Here is a 23969-nt window from a genome sequence, read left to right as displayed (position 1 = left end):
CTGGCTGAAGTCGGACGCTTAACCGACTGCGCCACCCAGGCGCCCCAACAATTAGAATTTTTGTGGAGAACCTGTCTTCATCTGACTTGTTATTGCTTATTATGGTGGTGCTAATTTACTTTGGCTCTTTGCTTTTGCATGATTATGAAAGATTTCAGATGTCCACAAAATCAGTTCCCAAGTTTTACCTAGAAGTATCCTTATACTACAATTTATAAAATGAAAACAGAGCTGTTCACATGATCAATATGTACTTTTATTTTAAATAACAGCACAACAAACACAGTGACACCACAGGACCATCACCTCAATGAGACTGATAACATTCCTTGACAAGTTGGCTTATAATTTACATACACTGTTTTTATCTGGAGCTATTTTTAAATAGTATCATAAGATATACTGTAAAACACGAATCTTAACTGTACCAGTTGCACACATAATGTGTTCGGTTACTATTTTACATATGAAATGATTCAAAGTTCCTCAAAATCATGTCCACTGGTGTTCATTGTTTCAGGATGCATGACCCGGCCCATGAATAGGACTGTACCTGCATTGGGTTGGAAGTGAACAGAACAGGGTGTGAACAAAAGAGTGGGATATTTACTTTCCTTCTTGCTTATAATTAGCAGTGTTCTCAAAATAAAAATATAAATAATTCTCTTTAAAACAAATTGAACATGAGAAATTATCTGATACATAATGTGGTAAAAATGCTGTCAATTTTTAAAAAATTATCTCTCTTTGGCCTATAGATACAATTCGGTGCTCATAACAGACTTACCTGTTCTCCTGTTCCTGATAAGAAAGAAAAATGGATGGTCGACAATAACTTGAGGATACAGCACAGCCATCCTACTAATTGCAATCATTCCTACAGTGCAGGGAGAAAGTAATTACATGTCTGTGGATGTGCAGAGACTAATGAGTAATTTCTCCAAACCATCTATGTTTAATGCAAAGGCAACAATTTACAGGAAAACAAGATTTTAAAGACTTAGAGGAAAAATTGTAAAGGTGCTAACATTTCTATTTGATCTTTAAACCCACCATACACACACATACAGTTTCCTATCTCCACTCCACCAAAATACCAGAAAAAGTTATTCTGCCTGTTATTCTGTTTCAGATGAAGACACAAAGCTTTATTAAAATGACCTTTGAATTAAGGAAAGGGGGAGAATTAACAAACACCCCAGACAAAAAAACCAAGTTTCTTTATATCCTCGAATCATTATTTCTTTTGTCTAAAATGGGGATTTTCACGTGGGAAGTCATCAGGCTTTTAGTAAGTGGCTAGAACGGCAGTGATTAAATGGAATATACAGCAGGAAGGGAGGCATGATGTTTCCTACAGCTGGGAAACCGAATTCCCCTGAGATCCTTATTATGGGATAATCGCGTTATACTTGCTACAGGGTGATTGGTTGTCAGGAAAAGGTCAAGATCAAACTGTGTAAGATCTTAAGCTTTCTTGATGCCTAAGACTACCGTGTTCCTATTTCTTCCTGAAAACAGTTTTAACTGGTGATATCCTTTTGGTGGACAAATTTACGGAGAAGTTAAAAAATGATATATTACATTTTGCCAAAGGAAGGCAAAATCCTACTAAAATTTGAACATAGCTATTGAACATGAGACTGAAACAAATCCAAAAACAAAAAAACAAAAACAAAAACAAATGGGAAAAAATTCAATGGAGAAATCATTCTCATTTAACTAGGGAAATCAGAACATTGAAAACAATCAAGGACATTTAACATTTCGCTGGGAACACATGATGTAGGTCTACATTTTCAAATTATTTATATAGAAGTATTTTATGAACATCATTGAGTTACAATTATTTAAAATAATTTATTACACCTTGTTTATGGATGTGCTTTTAAAAAATCAAGGCTGTTGACAAAATGAAGAACTAGTTTCCACAAATGTTTAGGTAGGAAGAAAAGTGTTTAAATGGGCAGCAAGAAAATATTTAAAACATCGAAAGAGGCAGCACAGCAGGGAAATGTCTTCTACAGAGCTGTCAATGTCCCCCTGCCTCTCCTTAGAGGTGGGAGTTCTCCAGTATCAGGGCAATGGAGGACGTGTGTACTTCATACTCTGTTTAGAAAACTCAGCATTAGCTTGACTTCTGAGTTAGAGCAGAGTCAGTTTTTTTTAGCTTGGGTCTAAAAATGACCCCCACCCCCGACCCAAGATGATTTTAAAAATACACATCTAAAAAAGACAAGAAGATTTTAGAAAACTCTATCTTGGCACCTGAGGCAGCAGCAGCTTCTGAGCCTTCTTCATTAACCTCTATGAAGGACTTGTGAATTGCTTTGGAAAGAAAAATCTCTTTGTTATCTGCAAAACAAAAAACAAAAAAAAAAAAAAAGAGAGAAGAGAAGCATTTCTTCAGTGTCAGAAAGAGGGAAGCATCTTACCCTTTATTTAAACAGATCTGGGAAATATAAGTGACTTAAGATACTGATGTAAAACATAAGAGATCATGTTGTAAGACTATATTATGATTTCAGAGAAGCCTTTTCAGATTTGTCCTTATTTTATATTCTCTTGTTCGTGCGTCCCTTCATTTATTTGTATTGGTAATTTTCCCACTGTTTATGTCTTATATTGCCAGAGGAAGCAGGAATGTGGCTCTGTTTTTAATAGCAACTTCAAATTAGTTCATAATTCAAGATAAAACATCTCACACATTACACTCTAATCTGAAATTTTAAAGCACAGAATGAAAACAGGTAGAAATCCAGATATAGCCAGAATAAGAAATGTTTAAAAATCTAATCTCTAATTATGGTGATAATGGAAATATCCTTGGCAAAGAAAAGCAATATTGACTTCTAGACTGTACAAACATGAATATGTAAAAAAGTTACTTCCCATTCCAGTTAATTGGTTTATCTGAGGATTCACAAACATGCTTTATCCTAAAGTCAGAGGAAACAACACATTTTCAGCATTAAGAGGGCTGTTTTTCCCTTTAGGATGTATTTCTAGTTATGCTTACTTTTAAATTAATGGCTGTTATGTGCTCAGTTGTGTTCTCTCAAAATTCATCTGTTGAAGTTCTAGCCCCTGAGACTTCAGACTATGAGTGTATTTAGAGATGGAGTCTTAAATGAAAATGAGTTTATTAGGGTGGGCCCTAATCCAATATGACTTATATCCTTGTAAGAAGAGGAAATTTGGACACAGATAGAGAAGACCATGCATGATGGCTAATTTTATGTGTCAACTCAGCTGGGCCAAGGTATTGGGTCAAACATTATTCTGGATGTTTCTGTACAGATGTGGGGTTTTGTTTTGTTTTGTTTTGTTTTGTGTGGATGAGATTAACATTTGAATTGGTGGACTTTGAGTAAAGCAGGTTGTCCTTGTGATGTGGGTGGCCTCTTCCAATCAGCTGAAGGCTTTAGAAGAACAAAGACGAAGTCTTGGGACTTTTCGCTGAATCTCTAGCCTGCCAGTCCACCCTGAAGATTTTAAATTTCCAAAGTCACCACAAGTATACAAGCCAATTCCTTAGTAAATCTCTCAGTTTCTGTCTCTTTCTCTGTATAGATACAGATAGTTCTCTCTCTCCAAACACACACACACACACACACACACACACACACACACATCCTGTTGGTCCTATTTATCTGGAGAACATTAATACAATATGAGAAGACAGCCACCTATAAGCCAAGGAGAGAGGCCTGAGAAGAAACCAACCCTGAAGACATCTTGATCTCAGATGTCCAGCCTCCAGAACTGTGAGAACACAAAGGTCTGTTTGAACCCACGCAGTCTGTGGGACTTTGTTACGGCAGTCCCAGCTTTCAGACTTGGGTTTCCAACTTTTGTCCCCAAAGTTAAAACAAAATGAACGAAAGATAGCTCAAATACATAAAAAGGAAAGTAGCATAAGGAAGCAAGATAAAAGATTACTCAAGTTTCTGCCACCCCCCTCACCCCCTTTTTCCATTCTGGGAGGTCTAATTCAAATTTAAGATAACCTTGTTGCTGATGCAGTAAAAGCACAGGGGATTTCCCATTAGGCTGTTTAGTAAGACTTTGTAAGTGACCAAGGCCTACCTACAACAGACATTTTCCTTTCTAGTTTTCAAAAACCCATAATTATCTTACACTGATAGGGAATCATGTTCAACAATATTTTTGGTACATCTTTCACACAGCACCTGCTTATTTTGAATCAGCCCCAAGACAACTGAGTGCCAACTCTGAATATATTTTTAATAGGGATATTACTTCCTCAGCTCATATTTAGTATTAAGATATAAACACTGCATTATGAAATAGTCTCACATATTATGATATTTTCTCCTAGAATGCACTTGGTAACTAGAAGAAAAATAAAAAGCAATAGACTTTTACATTAAACAATTAAGTATAATTAGCTCCCTCAAATCCAGAAGACTCATTTTTTTCCACAACAAATAGAAAGAACAATACAAACTGCATTAAGCAACTAGTCAGATATATTTAGCTGATAAAACAAATACATGAATTCCAAGAGAGTAAAACATATTAACTATTTACTAGTTAACTGACGCTATATTATTTTCAGATTCTGCTGCCCATTTTCTTCAGTTTGCCAGTTAAGTTAGGGTCATGCATCAAGAGGCGGTATGATGGCCCTGGATGTAAAAGTGAGACAACGTAGTTCCTAAAGGGTAATGGGTGTTCACACTGCCAGCTAAGCCCTCTTTAAATATTCGGAGGGGCATTTTCAACGACACCAAATGATACGGTGGCCGCATCAATTTGCACAGAGGAAACTGCCTCCTGGCTCTTGAGTCTGATCTTTTGACTACACCAGACACCTTGAAAGAAGGAATTTCATCCCTTTCACTCTGGTTTCTGCCACAAGGGTCTTCTCCTCCAGTCACCTAACCTCTTATATGCCCTCATTTACCCACACAGAATGGTAGGGAGATGGAGAGGAGGGATACTACAAGGCACCATGGCAGAAAGATCAAGAAGGCAAGGATGCTGAGGGTTCTTCCTGCAGAGTGAGCCACTTAAAAGATAATGAAGTGGACAGACCTTTAACAAGATTCACAAAGAAGAGAAATTACCCAAATGAACAATATTAAGGCAAAAAAGAACGTGTCCTAAGATAGAGAAGAGAATTTTTAAAAATCACAAAAAATACTCTGTACAATTTTCTGCAGATAAATGTGAATCAACTTTATGAGGTGTAATTTATTTACCATACACTATATATATTAACAACACAATAATTACAATACAGGAAAACAAAAATATATTTTACGAAACAACACCACATTTGGTAAGTTTTGATATATCTTTGAACCCCTCTCCACAAATAAGATACAGAATATTTCTATCTCCCCTAAAAGATTCTTGTGCTTCTTTATGCAGATAGTTTTGAAAATAAAGAGACTTGTCAGCAACTGGACAATTTTATAGGAATATATAAATTACAAAACTGAACAAAGAAAAAAATAGAATATCTGAATAATCCAGTAACCATTAAGATAGTTGAATAAGTAGACAAAAATTTCTCCCTCCTCAAAATTAAAGACTCCAAGCCTGGATGGTTTCCTAAGTGACTTAACCAATCCCCCAAAGAACAGATAGGCTTCTCTGTTATAAAACCATTTGAAACTCTAGAAAGAGAATAAACACAATCTAAGTCATCTATGGATACTTTTACCTTGATATAAAAATTGACCCAGGGCAGTCTAGGAAAGAAAATCATAGGCCAAACTCACCTGTTAACATAGAGGTAAACATTTTTTTGCTTGTTTGTTTTTTTAATCAGAACATTAAACCCAGCAACATATGCAAATACTTTTTTCAAATGAGGTTTCAAGGGATGTCCTAGTGTGTAATGACACAGTGGTTGAGAACTGCCCTAACTGACCCCATTTCACATTAGGGCTTCCTCCAGGATGATCTTATCAAATAGAAACCAGTTTATGCCACTACTACCTGACTGAAAACCCTTTCTCCCCACTCCTGCTCGCTCTGCCTCCCGCCTTGCCTTTGGCATATTATGTACCCACGAACCTCGGGGTGCAATATGAGGGTCTCCAGGAGATTGCCTTTGTGCCGTTCATTTAGCATGCTTCTCGCCATGCTCTGTGCTCCAGATTATTTGCATAGCAATAATCTAAACATACCATACTTGATCCCTTCTGTGTCTTTGTTTCCCCAGAAACTCCCTTACCCCTGTATAGTCAGATACCTAATCTACTTCTAAAGCTCAGCTTTGAGCCCTGTTGGGCTTTTCTGCTCTCCTCCGACTGCTATTCATCACTAAGGTAGAACTAACCACTCTTTCCCACTGAACCCAGCATCTTATTCTACTGAAGTCTTTATATTTGCAATATTTCTCTCTTCCTGAACTGTCAAATCCCTTAAGGCAAGGATTGTGTCATTGCTCTTGATGTCCCTGGCTTCTGACGTTTCGTGGGCCTAGTGACTGAACTAACGTTAAGAAAAGAGAGTTTCCTGGTAATGTGTGAGTTTCCAGTACTTAACCTAGCACGAACAGGAATTTAGTAATCGTTGAATGAAAGGGACTAGCTATTTCCTACTATAATAAGACTTTGGATACGTCACTCTATGGCCGTCATGGCCACAATTCTGTTCACAAGCATGGCTATAAAGTTTATTCTTGTAATAGATAAAACATATGACATTCATCCAAAGTGGATGCTCTAGGAAAATTGACGGACAACAGCACTAGACAGGGACAGAATGCAAGGACCACACGCAGACTAAAAACTTAAAAATCCAGTCATGGAGAAGGAGCTAAGGGAACAGGATCCAACAGGCTGGTGGCCTCATATATATTTCAAAGACAGCAAAATAAAGATCGAATCCAATGTTCCAACTCCAACGGACAGCAAATGTCTGCAGATGTACGTGAGACCTCAGGACACTTAACTTTCAGAAACACACTGCCCCATGAGATATACCAGTGGGAGAAAAAGTAACAGATAAATCACAGCACAAATAGCGGAGGGAAAAAATAAAATGAAACTTTCTTCTCTCGGGACACACTGCAAGCAGTCACCTTAAAATATAAGCCGAAAGTGGTTTCAACAAGAATGGGACTTGCCACCACCCAGTCTGGTCATGCAGGCACCTACTAGGCAAGTTCATGGCTTCTTATGCTTGCCTCCAATATTGCTCATCCTCATGTAATTAGGTGTCAATCAAGGCCGTCTTTCTCGCTAGGCCATACGCCATACACCTATTCCTTCAGGGCCTAGACCTCGCTGTCCAATTTATCTCCTACTTGCCATGCTTTGCACACTGCCAGGCACCAAGTAGGCACTCGGATATTTGGTGAATCAAAATGTGAGGGTGATTAAGGAGATTTACACTGATGAGCCCGTCTTACTGACTAAAGTTCACTGTTCTCCAGAAAAGGAAAATAAATAAATCAAAGGCAAACAAAGCTACACGCAAAAAAACATTGCGTGTGCTGGCCCCAAGCAGTCCTCCCCTTCTGGCCGCAGCAGACATTGCTGCCAAATAACTAGTCCTGCTTTCCTCTGGGCAGCGTGGAGCCGGGCTTTTCACAAAGGAGAAGATGGGAAAGGGGCCAGCAAGCCCTAGGTTTACCAGAGAAAAGCTGGGCAATAATTCAAGCTCTTCTGCAGAAAGCAGGGCAAAATACTAAGGCATTCATTCAGTCACTGAGCAAATATTTATCAAGTACTCTGTTCATAGGAGATATTGTGCAGGAAACCAAAGCTCTAAGTATCTGTGATTAACATAATGTTGGCAGGATGGCCATCATGCGAGTGGATGCCACTAGCTCCCTTGTGGCACTGTTCCTAAACACAGCCAATTTAAATAGCTTTCTGCGTCACCAAGGACATGCTTAAAATAACAAAATGAAGAGCGTTCCATAACAGAACCCGAGAATATCAAAAGCGTCTCTGTACTTGAGTCGCTAAAATATTTTTAGCTTCAGCCCCACCTATGAACTTTAGAAAGGTTCGTAGAATTTGAGTTCCTCCAAGGTAGGAAGAGTGTTTGTTTTTCTGGAGAAATTTTGTTATAGACCAGCAAATATTCACTCATCTGTCCATTCGTTCGTTCATTCAGGTACTAAGCACCTCCCATGTGCCATTGTGGATACGCTGGATATACTATAGTAAACTAAAAAGTTCCTTCCTAATGGGAGGAAAGCAGACATGAAATAACAATGACAATAAAAAAGCAAATCAATAAATGGCCACAATTTCAGGGTGTAGTGAGTGTTCCTAAGAAACAGGATGAGGTGAAGTGTTGGCTGGTGATGGGGGCAGGCAAGGGGAGCTACTTGACTCAAGGTGTTGGGAAAGGCCATCTGAGAAGGTGGATTTGACTGAGACCTAAAGTATACAAAGGAGCCTGCCACGGGAACACCTGAAGGCAGTTTTCGGCCGAGGGAAAAGCTAGTGCAGAGGCAGATAGGAGCCAGGTGTGTTCAAGGACCCAAAAGAAGGCCTGTGTGGCTGGAGCACAGAGAGTGAGGAGGGCCCATCACCACTTCCTACCCAGCCAGCATCTGTTCTGCTCTCCACACCATGCTGGGCTCTGAGGACAGAAAGTCATCTATGCCTCAGTCCTTGCTTCTGAGGAGCTCCGAGGACAGAGACAGGTATGTGAACAGACAATCTAAGGAAAAGGTAGAACCTGTGATAGCACATTGCATGATGACAGGCCAGATGAGGGAAAGTGAACCATTTGGAAGGGAGAGACGTCAGGGAAAGCTTCTTGGAGGCGGTGCCATTTGGGCTGGTTCTTGAAGGTAAGCAGAAAAGAGCCAGAGAATGGGGCAAGGACATCTCTAGCAGAGGATTATATCGCAAATGAGACAAGCCTCGGCAAAGACTTGAAGTCCAATTGGATCCTGGGCAAGGAGGAGGCGGGGCATGGCAGGGGATGCGCCTGATTTTAAGAGCTTGAACCACGAGTCTGGAGAGCCTGGGCTTTATCCAGAAGTAACAGGGCACTACTGCTTTGATTTTAGGAGATAATCTGCGGCAGGAGCTGTAAAGCGTGAATCAGATGAGCAAACGGCTACGGGCAGAAGTTCAAGTTAGCTAGCTGTTACAACAGTTCAGGCAAAAAAGTAGGAGGCAGAGTGGAGGTAGGGCACCGGAAGACAGTTGCAGCCCTCTGGCTTACAGGTGCAAGGAGAAGAAGAACAAACAAGGGCAGGATGTAAGAGTCAGTCCCGCATAAATCTCAGCACTTGAGTCTGACCGGAATGTGGCTTTTGCTGTGTCTTCTTAATTCCTTTACTTTATTGGCTCCTTTATTAAAGCTCGTACTTTGTGCTGAAGGATTTAGTACTCTCTTTCTCCTTCCCCTTCCACCTTCCAAGAGGATTATCTATTAATCCAAATGCTGACAGTCGTTCATTTCCATTACAAAAATAGCCCTACTCTATAACAGGATCCTCACTGCCACTAGATGAGCATTTTAAATCGAGCCCGAGAAGAAAATGATTCTCAGCACTCTCTAGATTCCATGTTTATTGTATGAGTCTTTACTGTGTTTTATGTTAATGGAGTTTAGCGTCAAAAGCAATGGACATCAAATTGAGATTAAAAAAAAATAAGCACAGTAAATACACAGCATTTCATCTTATTCATTTCTTCTTTCAGTGAGTACTAGCCAGAAAGCACAGAACTGTGTGCTTCCTAAACACACACAAGGATCAATTTGGAGAGGTTTAAATTCTAGCAGAGGATATCCAATGCATAAGTAATGATAATCTGAGATCGGGTATGTTATGCAGCATAAGGAAAAGTGCAGAATACTGTAGAATTTATGAAGGAGCAATTACTTCTGGTTGGTGCAATCACGTGGCTTGATGAAGTTGGCGATATCGAAGCTGAAGATCCGTTCGAGATCTATTTCAGGTGGGAGAGACGTTACAATGATGGGGCCCTAGGGAGATGTGAGGTGCAGAGCCAGCGGTCAGTTTGGCTGGTGAAAGCTGTATGTAAGGACTCCGTCGGAGTTAAGGTTGGAGGGAGCTGAGGTCTGAATGCCCTGCCAAGCAGCGGACAGTGCACTGCAGACTGAACAAGGAAGGCTCCGAACAGGAGCTGAGATGATCTGAGAGCGGGCTTTAAGGTGATTAATCCTGGCAGTGGTAGATAAGACAGATTAGAGGGAAGAGAGATTGCAAACCGTTTAGGAGGCTATTGAAATAGTCTGGGCCAGTGGTCATGAGAGTCTGAAATAAAGGTGGATGCCATGGAATAGAAAATGAAAGAGTGGATTCAAGAGGTCTTGGCAAAGAACTCTCAAGTCACTGCGTCTTTCCAGAAGCAAGAGAATGTGGAGCAGGGGTTTTGGTTTTTGTTTTTGTTTTTTTGTCCACTGCTAAATCATATTTGCTGTCTTTAAAGAAAGATACAATTTCATTGCATAAGTTAAGAATTGGTAGTATCACAATAGTACTGAATTGTTTTCTGGGTGCTTTTGAACTTACGAATTCTACTAATAATGCTATTTTTAAAAGTTTTTCCCAGTTTTCAATATAGCATTTTAATTGAAGATGTTGTGCATACACAAGGCAAAATCCTAAACGGTATACAGTGGTACATGAAACAACATCTCCTTTTTCATCTAAGAGCCTCTGTCCTGTATTCCAGAGGTAACCATTGCTATCATCTTCTAAGACATTATTAAAAAATGTTCAACGCATTTAAAAACTGAAATACATACCTATATTTTCCTCCTCCATTTTTTTTAAAATTATTATTTTAGAGGGAATGCACACACATAAGAGTGAGAGCAGGAGAGAGGGGCCGAGGGAGAGAGAGCCTGATGCAGGGCTTGATCCCATGACCCCAGCACCTTGACCTGAGCCAAAAATCAAGAGATGGTCACTCAACCATCTGAGCCACCCAGGCACCCCATCCTCCTCCATCTTTTGAACCAATATGCTCCCAGTCTGCCCATTGACTTTCTTTTCCCTCTCTGCTTTCCCAATGGTTTCTCTGCTATGGGGTTTCTTGACATTTGGGACTGGATTATTCTTTGTTGTGGGTCTGTCCTGTGCAGCATAGATCACTGGGATGTAGATGCATCCCTGGCCATCTATTGGATAGATGCCAATAGCACTCCCCAGGTGTAACAATCCACAAGGTCTCCGGTTATCGCCAAATGTTCCCTGGGGGACAGAATTGTCCTGGCTGAGAACCAGTGCTCCAATAAAGCATTTCTACCACTCTTCCTTTTATTAAATCCACTCTTTATGTCTTTCTCCCCACAAGTCTGCATCTGTTTTCAGAGTAGTTATATCTTAATCATTGTTTCATTTTTATGACATAGTACCGTGCTCACACCATCTACCTCACAAAGAGTTATTAAATGAAATGAATAGACATGGCATTGAATGTAATTAATGTTGTATATCTTAAACACCATGAAATTCTCACCACGAAATTCATTAAGGCAGAAAGTAATAATCAAATACATGTTAATAATTTTCCTGGGTACTTGCAGGGGTTACTGTCACAGACACTTTAATTTTTTTTTTTTTTTTTTTTTAATTTGAGAGAGAGAGAGCATGTGCACATGCGCGATAGTGGGGAAGGGGCAGAGGGAGAAGGAAAGAGAATCTCAAGCCGACTCCATGCCCAGCAGGGAGCCTGACATGGGGCTCCATTTTACCAATCACAAGATCACAACCTGAGCCAAAACCAAGTGTCAGACGCTCAACCAACTGAGCCACCCAGGTGCCCTGTCATAGACACTTTAATCATCAGGGTTTTCATGCCATTTGGAGAGGAAAAAAACTGGACACCTGAAAAGGACACCAACCATGTAGGGCAGAGCATATGGCGCCCAAGTGAACAAAGCAGGGAATAAACACTATCGAATTCAGTAAAAGCAGAGGGACAAGTTTTATAGTTGTGTCAGTAAATAGTTTTTGAAAGAACGATTCATAAATTAATGTGGATGTGGATGTGTGTGAGAAAGAGAATGAGAGAGAGGGCGAGGGAGAGAAAGAGAAAGGATATATTGGTTGGGGTGGGTTGACATGCTGAGTCTACCAAGGTTCTGGCAAAACTAAGGAGTTAAGAATAAAGAGTTCCCACTGAAAGCTTGAGAAGTTGACTTTAGACCTTTCATCACGTTATCCTGAAGACTCGAACTGGGTAGTGTTTGAGGATGGCCAATCCTGGATTTCTTACTGATGTTTTAAGGAGTTAAATGTTCCGAGAAATGTAATATGTAAGGTGGCCCTGAAGAAACCTCTTCTCTCCTTCCCTCCCTTGTTTTATCCTTTAGTGGACATCTGCTGTGTGCCAACTGTGTGTCAGCCATGTGCCAGGTAGTGGGAATGCAGCCTCTGTTAAATTCTGACTGAGGTTTGGTCAAATGAACAGAGACTTCACATAGAAACTATGTGAACTCCGAGAGATCCGAGTGTTATTTCAAATTTCTGAACAATCTGCATTCATAATACATATTTATTCTCTATTGTCTCTGTACATACTAAAGGCAATTAAATATTACATCATAAACCTCCCAGATTTGCCAACATTTTAAGCTACACTGACCACGATAATTGATTTGCCACTGCAGTGCTACTCCCTCAGGACCGAGAAGCAGCAGATACTCTTATGTGTGTGAAGTAACTGCCTCGATGTTTGGGTGAGACAGTGAGGAATCTCTAATAAAACAGAAAATAGAGCCACGGTAGGAAAGCGGAATGTAATTATCCAGCTGGAATTTGGCCAGTGTGTTATACAGATTCTCTCAATTCCTAAGGAAGGGAGCATAAGAAGTTGAAATGATACTATGCTTGAGCCACAGATATATTTCTGACTCAAGCACAAAAGTGTCCATTAGCTTGTGAGTCTCCCCCAGTCCTACCTCATTCACAACCCCACTGAAGAGTTCAGAGCCCTAGGAGCATGAATGTAAGCCAAGAAAACCTTTACTCGGGCAAAATTCACATTTCTCTGATGTGGACAGGAACATTTATATAGTAGACAGCTAGAAAAGCTCTACTGGTGTTTTGAGATGTAGGCTGTCTAATCGGGTAGAAGTTGTGGTATCAGATACGTCAACATCATCTCATTGCTGAGTGCTGCTTAGAAAACAATCCGTCCAATTCTAAATCTGGGAGGCAAGGCCTTTTTGACTATAAACTCTTTGAGAATTTCCTGAAATCTATGAACCTATCTCCACTCTCTCTTTTTCTGCGTGTGTGTGTGTGTGTGTGTGTACACACTTATATGCAATTTCAGGGGTAGAGGCATCCACTTCACTGAATTCAATCCATGGATCCTCATACTCCTCATAGAAGCTCTTATTTGGTCGGCTTGATTTTCTATAGGATGCTACTTCAGGAGAGGAAAACTAAATTCTCTCCTGAACACATAAACTGCTAAGGAAACTTCTATTGCCTCAGCTCTCTCTGGTTGGAGAATTGGGTCCAATAGATTACATATAAAGAGGACTTACACACTGAGGTTTTTTGTTTTTTGGTTTTTTTAATATTGATTATGTCCCTACCTCTATCTATCTATCTATCTTTCTATCTATCTATCTATCTATCTATCTATCTATCTATCTATCTCTCTATCTATGATAGTTTCCATATTCCACAGAAATGATAGAACAACGTTATACAAGCTAAGTCTTAAACTCACAGGTACCTTATTTCAATGATAAGTGTCTTGGGTTAGCTGCTTAAAATATTTCCAAAAGGATTTTTACGTGTTCTAAGTACTTAATGTTGCTAATATGTTAATGATTTTTACCTTGAACAAATTAGGGCATCTGAATCAAATAATTCAACTGGGTTTTCCCCCACCTTGGGATATTTAAAATAAATTACCCATATGCCAGGTATATTTTGAAGCTACTACAAAACCACTGGTTTCTTATTGAAGACTAAAGATAATCTTTACATCATCCCACTAGGTGTTCTTTTAAAAAGCGTTGGGGCACCTGGGTGGCTCAGCTGGTTAAGCATCTGACTTCAGCTCAGGTCACGTTCTCACGGTTTGTGGGTTTGAGCCCCACATCGGGCTCTGTGCCGACAGCTCAGAGCCTGCAGCCAGCTTCAGATTCTGCGTCTCCCTCTCTCTCTGTTCCTCCCCCATTCATGCTCTGTCTCTCAAAAAAAAAAATAAACACTAAAAACAATTTTTTAAAGTGTTTAGTTCTTGTTTAGTTCTTACAGCAGGCATGGGTTTGTCCTTTCTTCCTTCTTTCTTTTCTATATAATTTACTGTAACCGAACATATTGAGATACTAAATCACCATGTTTATTGATTATCTACTCTACAAGGCATTGTGACAGGTAGGATGGGGAATTTAAAGATATATAAGACAGGTCTTCTGGACAATATCCATTATTGAAGATAAGACTGGACCAGAATAACATAAACAATGTTATGACCATGATTTATAGTTTGGGGTATCGAAGGTAAATGTATTCGTTACATTTATTTGGCAAACGATAACTTTATTTTACTTCAGAACTCCATAGTAAATAGAGGGTTCAACATCATCACTTTTTAAAGCTTTTATGAAATAATGACATTAAAAAAAAATTGATGTTTATTTCCTACCAGACAGAGCTGTCAAATTTGCATTTTTGATGAAAACCTCAGTTATTCCAAGGGCCTTCAAAACATCTTTTAAGTCAATTTCCTGTTCCACTGTGAACCTGGAGAACAAACACATAGCGGGAAAAGCATTTAGTTACAGCATTTTTAAAGTATTTAGTTACAGTATCCTGTTAATCTGGCGCAAGAGCAAAATGTTAGATATGTTGACTTGAACAGCAAATTATGCTAAAACTGGCTTTTGACTGCAAGTATTGACTGCGCTTCAGTCAAAATACTTTCAGTATTTGACTGTGCTTATAAAAAGAGGAGATGGCAAAAAGAATAATATATCAGAATAGTATTAAATTATTAAGTAGGAAAACTATTTGAGGAGGACAGTAATAGATACGGTGGAATAAATGTTTTGAGATCAAGAATGTAAAACTTATAAATGAGTAGCTTTCAAAATCCTTTGACCTAGTAATATATTTGACTTTTTTAAGCTGTCAATGGCTAACCAAACATTTGCCCAAGGCATTTGATTCTTTTTTTAGCGTCCTGCTCAATTCCCTGTGTGTGGAGACAGCCAATCGCAGTACAATGGATACATTTAGCATTTCAACTCCATACACTCAGAGAAAGGAAATATAAAAGCTATTGTGTTAAAAATATATATATTCATGGTTATATTAACCTCTAGGACATAAGCCTGTTTTTCCTGGTAGCATCACAGAAAGACGTTCATCAATGAAAGTAAGCTAGATATTACATTTTAAAAACTATATACTTTAAAAATTATATTAGAGATTTTTTAAGCAAAATAATTTTAATCTTAATTTTTTTGTTCTGATGGACTTTATGAATTCTTATATGTATGTAGAAGTGCGTCACATTTGCGAGAAGAAATAAAACATCTCTTAAAACTGAAATAAAAATGGGTACAGTGGTCATGAATAGAATATTAAGTAAAAAAATGGTTTCCAGGGGCGCCTGGGTGGCGCAGTCGGTTAAGCGTCCGACTTCGGCCAGGTCACGATCTCGCGGTCCGTGAGTTCGAGCCCCGAGTCGGGCTCTGGGCTGATGGCTCAGAGCCTGGAGCCTGTTTCAGATTCTGTGTCTCCCTCTCTCTCTGCCCCTCCCCCGTTCATGCTCTGTCTCTCTCTGTCCCAAAAAAAAAAAAAAAAAAAAAAAAATATATATATATATATATATATATATTTTTTTTTTTTTTTTTTTAAATGGTTTCCATAGAAAGCTTGATTGGTCCTAATGTGGAGTCTCTCCCCAAACGATGAAATGTGTCACCCATCTTTCTAGCATAAAACAAGGCTGCATTAACACATGAATGCAGTTCTTGGAAAGCAAAGGTTTTTATTACTTTTTTAGAACAAGTGAAAATGACTAGTTAGAACCAAACGTTTCTTTTTTTTCTAAGGTGTTGGCTCTTGATCAGTAAAGATCATAAATGTCAGTTTTTGTCCTTTAAAAAGCCAAGTCTGTGACAGTCACCAAACGTTACATTAGCATCACTTCTGATGTCTGGTGACAAGGGAATGACTGCTGTCAACAAGACTCAGACATCAAGAGGCATCATCAGGGGAAAATAGTTTTAGCGGGTTCATGTTTATGGGGAAAATATGACAAATAGACAAATAAATGTATAGCAAACATATTAAACCAAGTACTGAATTTTATCTGTATCTTATACTCTAACTTGGACTTAACATTGTTCCTTTTGTTTTCTTCAAAGAGCAGCTGTTGGTTGTGAAAGTAGAGAAGGGGGATGAGTTGGGAAATACGAAATGTCTCAAAGAATACATTCAATCGCTTGATTAAGATGTTTTGTGTGTCTGCTTTACTTTTATTATTCATTGATTGATTGATCGCTTATATGAAGATTATTACCAAGAACTATTCCAAGATTATAACAGATTAATTTAAATATCACCAAAGCCCTTGGAGGCAGGTATTATTATCATCCTCAGCTAATAGAAGAAGAAACTGAGGAGCAGAAAGATGAGATAATGTGACCAGGGTCATCCAGCTAACAAATGGCAGAGCAGGGATCCAGGCGGTACTCTGTGTGTCCTGATCCACCTAAAATAGGAAAGTGAAGGAAGAGATCAGGAGAGGATTCTTTGTACTTCTTTTTTTAATTTTTTTTTTCAACGTTTTTTATTTTATTTTTGGGACAGAGAGAGACAGAGCATGAACGGGGGAGGGGCAGAGAGAGAGGGAGACACAGAATCGGAAACAGGCTCCAGGCTCCGAGCCATCAGCCCAGAGCCCGACGCGGGGCTCGAACTCACGGACCGCGAGATCGTGACCTGGCTGAAGTCGGACGCTTAACCGACTGCGCCACCCAGGCGCCCCGGATTCTTTATACTTCTTAAGAGCAACCTGGTTTGTGTCACATTTCTGAGGTTTGCTGTTTCAGGTGAGGATGGTAATTCAGCCAGATTGAATTCGGGCAAGCTCCTTAATTTCTGAGCCTCGGTTTTGCAGTGTAGGAAATGGCCTTAGTAATTCCTGCATCATAGTATTGTTGAGGGGACTGAATGAGGTCTCTGGAAGTCTTAGCATGGTGCTGGCACGTAGGAGGCATGCAATAAAGGGCAGATAGTGTTGATAGCACTTGTGATAATGCCATTATGTATAACATTCACATTATTATAGACGTTAAGGTGTTTATATTTGCACTTCAGTAGTGGTGGAGTAATTTCATCAAATAGCTGTTGAATCCATGCTGCTTTAACTGTAAATTAGTCAAGTCTAGTGTATCTAGTGTCTTTTTTATTTTGATATCTGTAGTATCTGGCATAGGGCAATACACACAGGGTGAAGTGGAAAAAGTTTAGGTGCATTGAGTGTTCCAAGTTGAAGACAGGATGTAAACAATTTCCACTTAGCCATTTCTCATCTTTGTTTCCTTATCAAGCTATTGAAACATAGCTATTATCCATTTACTATCCCTTTCTTCTTAATATAGACCAATATTCATATAAATAATCATTGTCATCTCCCATACACTGAGGGCTCCCAGACACTATGCAAATCCTGTTATTTATGGTATCTCATTTAATCATCCTAATGATAATCTCACAGAATCCCATGAGATTATGCATTGTTGTCTCTTTTCTACAGAAGAACAAACTGAAGTTTAGCCCTAATCACACAGCTAGTAGGTGGTAGAATGTGGACATGAGCTAAATTCTGTTTGACCGCAAGGCCTCCTACCACTAATAACTAGAATTCCAACAACGGCTATTTAAAAACAATCAACCTACAGACAGATTTTTATATTTCACCCACTGAATTTAAAAAGAAAAAGCCACAACATTGCCCTTTTAAACCCAAGAGGCATGCGCATTTTAATAACGTCATCATGCATTTGCAAATTTCTGAGTAAGTTGAAGAGGTATGGAGGAGGCAGAAGCATTGGAGACTGAGCTGTGTAGAGCTAGTGTTAGGAAAGAATAAATATATGTTACATATAACGAGATTTAGAAAATTTATAGGCCATTAAGAAACTAATCAAGAAAACTTCTGTAGAAAAACCTATAAAAAGCACTCACATTAAAGAACAAAATCAGATGGGTTATATATGAGTTTTCTTTTACAAACATCAAACTAAAGTGCTGTATTTCTAAGGCAATCATTTCAAAATAACAGGATGGTCTCTGTTGACAAAATAGAAAACCACTTCATGTCCATTGATTTCAAGCACTCTGATCAAAAATGACAAATCTGAGGGGTGCCGGGATGGCTCAGTCAGTTGAGCCTCAGACTCTTGGTTTTGGCTCAGGTCCCGATCTCATAGTTTGGGGGATCAAGCCCCATGCTGGGCCCTGTGCTGACAGCGTGCAGCCTGCTTGGGATTCTCTCTCTCCCTGTGTCCTTGCCCCTCATCCACTCACGCACGCACTCTCTCTCTCTCCCTTTCTCTCTCTCAAAATAAATAAATAAACTTTTAAAAAATGACAAATCTGAGACTACAAAAGAGTGGAAAGATACGACAGCCAGGTACATCTGCATTCCAAGTATTCCAAGATATTTGATTTTCATTTTAGAAAAATCTTTTGTACCTTATATAATGAAGAAGGTAATGTTCATCAGAGCAAGGTTTTTAAAAAATCCTACTGAAAGAAAAGTATATATAAAGCTACCTATAGATTAACACAAGGTGAATACTAGGAGTTAAAATGTACACTGAAAAATAAATAATAATAGTGATAATAGATAATAATTATATGATGCTTATAATATAAGCATCTGTGCCAGGCATTATTCTCAAGTGCTTATTAGATATCTTACATATTATATATATATATATATATATATATATATATATATATATATTAGTTTGGCTAATATATATATATATATATATATATATATACACTAGCCAAACTATTTTTGCCACATGAATAAATTGCAAGAATATCTGGTAATCTCATTTAAATCTTAGAAATGTATGACTGTGCATAAACCTTTTGGTATTTCACTAGATTTGGTTATATCATATAGGTGGAAAATTTTTACCCTCTCCTGAATAGGGTTTTGTCTTTTCGATAAAAACACAATTTCAATTCAGCATTTGATTCCTGTATGACTTATTGTTAAGGGGGGAAAATAATAAAAATGCAAAAGTAGTTGCCCATTCTCCTCTTTAAAATACCCCATACACCTTTATACCCTTTAAGAAAAGCATTTAAAACCTGTAAGTATACAATCTAATATAATGGAAAATAAAAGTACCTGTTAAGCAGGACAAGAATGTGGTCAAATTACAGAAATGCAAAGTTGTGTTATCAAAGTAATATCTCCACGTGAATAAAACTATACAAACCATTTAAAACAGACACTTGAGTAAACCTAGAAAATGGCTACCAGAAAATTTTTACGTTTGCTAAAATGAGGGCACAAAAATCATCACCTTCATTGAACATTTGGTGGATCGTTTCCCATTGATTATTACCTACATATAAGTATTTGAAAACCGTCAATTTCTTAAAAAAGGAAACCACATTCATCTTATCTAGCGATTTAACCTCTCTCTCTATGCATTAACCATGCAGAGGAAGAGTTCATAGAACTTCTGGAGAAATGGATGCATGGTAATTAACTGTGCCTAGTTTAGTATCAGGCATTAATATGAGCAAGCAAGCTAAAGTATTCCATAATTGAAGAGTATCTCTTAGAAAATGAAAATTTAATTTTCTTCTGCCACGTTCAATTTCTCAGTGGACAGGACCTGGAGGCCACATTTTCTAGTGAATATGGTTGAATTAGGATTTGTGATAGTTATTAAGCATTCATTTAGAATTCTGTTAAAATACCCCTAAATAACTTTGCATCCTCACAGAATTGAAGCATTTGGAGATGCTGCACTTAATTCATGGAATTTAATAAGGGAAGCATTAACACTGTCCTGAATTTCTCATATTATCAAGAAGAAGTTCTTTAAAAATATAAGGAAAAATACACATCAATATCAGGCGAAGAGGCATGGGAAGGGCATTTTAGGCCAATGCAAAAACATGCATGGAGACCCAGAGGCAGGTCAAGAGCAGGTTATCTGTAGCCTAACGACAAGCACGTGGATAGTACATGCCACAAAACGTTTGTTGTGGTGTGTGGCCAGAGGCAGCATTGAGAAGAACATCGGGGGCCCTGCATAGATTTTATTATTTAAGCCACAGGGAGAATTTTAAGCCTCTTCTTGCTTATTTATGGTTGCATCTTGGCACCCAGCACGGTAACGTGCTTGCGCTTCTCCCAACAATGTCGGAGATTATTTTCTCTCCAGCTATAATCAACTTTAAATATTAATGAAATACAGAAGACTGCCAATGCAAATGATATTCAGAGACAATCTATCGAGAAATCTTCTAAAATGAAGCTAAGAATATTGACCAGGATCTGAAACTAGGTCTTGGTAAACAGCACTGAATGAATCACTAAGTGAGCTTGTGTCTCGGGGCAGGACCTCCTGAATACAAAAGAACAGTTTAAAGAAAAAAAGGAGAAGGAAGCGCAGGTGAGGAGGGGAAGAGGAGGGAAGAGTGAAGGGGTGTTGAAGAGAGTAGCTAAGACTTAAAATTCAAAAGCAGTGGCAAGGGTTTTTTCTGAATCAGAACCTCCATTGCTATCTCTCCCTCTGAGATGTATCAGAGGGGGTCACACAGAAGCCTCTCACCTGGGCAGGTACACTTCCACTTTCTGCTTCTTCACAGAGTTTGCCCATTCTTCAATCAGCTGTGCTTTGACCAATGGCTCCAGAGTGGCCAGTGGAACTTCCTGTCTGGACAACACCAACATCATACTGATCTCCTCTCCCTCATATGGTATTTCTAGGACTTGGTAGATACCACCAGCTTCATTGGAGCCATCACTAAATTCTCCTAAAAGGAAAAGAAAGGTGATTAAAGGCCCATATCAAAGTTCAAATAAAACTTTTAATTTGTAATAACTTTCTTCCAAAATAGTATATAGAATATAAGAAACTCAGGCATCTGAGGAAAAGAGGGTTTAAAAAAAAGAAAAAAATAGGCCCTGAAGTTCAAGTGACTCTTCGGCCCTGAAGAAATTATTTTATTTTAGAATCCCCAGAATTACATCACATTTGTCATAATATGTTCTCTAGACTTACTTTTTATTTTTAAATGAGATACTTCAAATGAATATATACTTAAGGGATATTTTTAGAAACAACAATAAGTCCTGGGTAAAAAAATGAAGCCCAGGATCCAAGTTAGATGAAATCCACCTGATTTCTAAGAAGGGAAAAATTAACCATATAATACCTGGGACTGTATTATCACCACAGCTAAAAGTCTTGGGGCCAGAGTAGCATAGTCCAAATGAAATCTATTACATTCTACAGTAGTTATCTAGTGTATTTGTAGAGCTTAAGACCTCCAAACTAGGTAATTAGGTTAATTAGGTAATTGGCTTTGTGTTCTAATAACTCAGCTAAATTCACCAGGCTTCCATACAAAAATAAAGAAATCTTTAAAACAAATAGTCCCACCACCACCTTAAAATTTCCCTCATTTTCAAAAAGAAAATGTAATACTTTTGTTATAAATATTTTCCTATAACTGATCTAGGTCCTTTAGACATCCCGTTAAACACTTTGGTTAAATGTTTGGTTCTTATTTTGACTGTTAATTTGATTAACTATGATTATAGTCTTTTAATTTTACATCATACTTTTAAATAGCATGAACTATTAGTTCCAATATGTACTTGGCTTACAATTACATTTCTGCTATGATAACAAATTATTACAGTTCAATATAGTGTGTGAGAAGGATTAACATCCTAACCTTCTGAAAAGTCCAATGAAATATCTTTTTTTTCTAACTTATTTTTTTAACATTTATTTATTTGAGACAGAGACAGAGAGCATGAGCGGGGGAGGGGCAGAGAGAGAGAGAGACACAGAATCCTAAGCAGGCTCTAGGCTCTGAGCCATCAGCACAGAGCCCAATGTGGGGCTCAAACTCTTAAACCATGAGATCATGACCTGAGCCGAAGTCAGATGTTCAACTGACTGAGCCACCCAGGCGCTCTGGTCCAATGAAATATCTTTGAAAATAATGCCAAGGATATTGAGTTGTATCACATTTCATAGACTCACAATAAATGAAACTATAAATGAATAATTATGTCATACACAAGTCTGAAAGCAAAATTTTAAAGAAATGCTTATAATTCAAATAGTGGTGAGGAATCCAAAGCAAGAGCAGAGTGGAACATATGAGTCACTGACAACCACCCCAAAGCCAATGGCTTTTTGGAGTAACTCAGAATGTTCTTACACAGGTCAGGTGTTTGCATATGAATAAAACCACTCTGTGGGTGTAATCAACTTTATAAGTTAAAGAAACATATTGGAAAACTGTCAGTGCATATAATATTCACTCAGGATCTAATTAGAGAGGCCTTTGAAAATGGAGCCAAGGAAATTGAATTGTAGTCCAAATAAGATTGACATTTGTGTAATAAATATTTCATGTTCTTTCTTAAAAAGCTGTTAATATACAGCAAGACAAGAAAAATAAAAGCCAAAAGATCTTACCATAATAAAATTCTCCTTGTTGATACATCATTGGAATTTGGACTTCACTTTCATCATCTTTAGTGAAGGAAAAGGTTCTAGTATTTTCAGGTCTAAATTGTGACTTCCAGTTCCCCTTGAAATAGACAGCATTGATGAGTGCCAAATGAGTGCCAGCATCAAAATCCCTTGGGGATACCAAATCTTTCAAGAGATCTGTGCAGGAAAAAGTGGAGAGATGAAAATTCATATTAAATCTGAAGGTGAAAGGAGACCAAAAGATTACCAAACTACCGTCTGATAGAGTAATCCAGAAAAACTGTATACCATTACCAAATTTATAATAAAAATTGAAAGTATCTTGCATTTGGGATGCGTGGGTGGCTCAGTCAGTTAAGCATCTGACTCTTGATTTCCGCTCAGGTGATGATCTCATGGTTCATGAGTTTGAGCCCTTCGTCAGAATCTGCACTGCCAGCAGAGCCTGGGACTCTTTCTGTCTCTCTCTGCCCCTCCCCTGCTCTCTCTCTCTCTCTCTTTCTCAAAATAAATAAATAAACATTAAAAAAAGAAGGAAGTATCTTGCTTTCAAAGGAAAAATGTTAAGCAAGCAAGCGAGTGCACGTGTGTCCGCGCACACAACACACACACACACACACACACACACACACACACACAGTTACAGATTAAGGGATCTAAAACATTCACACCACCTAAAATAAAACTGGTAGGATCCTGACACTTGAAGAAACTACGGAACCACATACAACAGAATCTCAGGTTTTACCACTTTCTAGTTGCAGTGATGCATGTAAAACTCTTAACATAGAGTAAGCACTCAATGATCATTTCAGAGTTCATTCTTAAAGAACATACACGATTAAAATGTCATCCAATTCAAAATTTCCCCCCATAAACACTGGATATCTTTCTACCAAATATAACAACTGCATTCAACTAGGTGAAAACAGATGAGTGAAAACCTATCATTTCTATCATTTGAAATGTTCCTTTAGAAATCTATTTTCAAGTAATCTGTACACCCAACGTGGGGCTCAAACTCACAACCCCAAGATCAAGAGTCACATGCTCTACCAGCTGAGCCAGCCAGATGCTCTAAGATTAGAAACAAATATTAAAATAAACTTATCGCTTTCTACTTCTCCATTTATTTGGGTTTAAAATGGGCCGCTCTTTTAAAAAGAAATCCTATAGTTCTGTCATTTAAAAGCCAAACCCTGATTTTTAGCTCTCCCTTATTTTCTATTTTAAATATATTGTTAAGAGGGCCACCAACTGCCATCCTAACTGCTCTCTAACTCATTAAA

The 23969-nt window shown here is 38.3% G+C and overlaps 1 protein-coding gene across 2 annotated transcripts in view; it reads right to left on the bottom strand.

The window, feature by feature from the left end:
- Positions 1-234: 234 nt before the first annotated feature.
- The window catches only part of SERPINI1 (serpin family I member 1), a 70884-nt gene continuing 47149 nt past the window's right edge, over positions 235-23969 (bottom strand). For both annotated transcript variants that reach the window (XM_047874894.1, XM_047874895.1), the window contains exons 4-9: positions 22663-22857; positions 20776-20980; positions 14598-14695; positions 2269-2355; positions 788-877; positions 235-553 (exon numbers count right to left, since the gene is read on the bottom strand). In XM_047874894.1, the coding sequence (XP_047730850.1) occupies positions 477-553; positions 788-877; positions 2269-2355; positions 14598-14695; positions 20776-20980; positions 22663-22857 (752 nt within the window). In that variant the 3' untranslated portion in view covers positions 235-476. The remainder of the gene's footprint in view (positions 554-787; positions 878-2268; positions 2356-14597; positions 14696-20775; positions 20981-22662; positions 22858-23969) is intronic.

This window comes from Prionailurus viverrinus, chromosome C2 (assembly GCF_022837055.1).
Source record: "Prionailurus viverrinus isolate Anna chromosome C2, UM_Priviv_1.0, whole genome shotgun sequence".
In the NCBI taxonomy this organism is placed as follows: Eukaryota; Metazoa; Chordata; class Mammalia; order Carnivora; family Felidae; genus Prionailurus; species Prionailurus viverrinus.
This window is presented reverse-complemented; position numbering and strand designations above follow the sequence as displayed.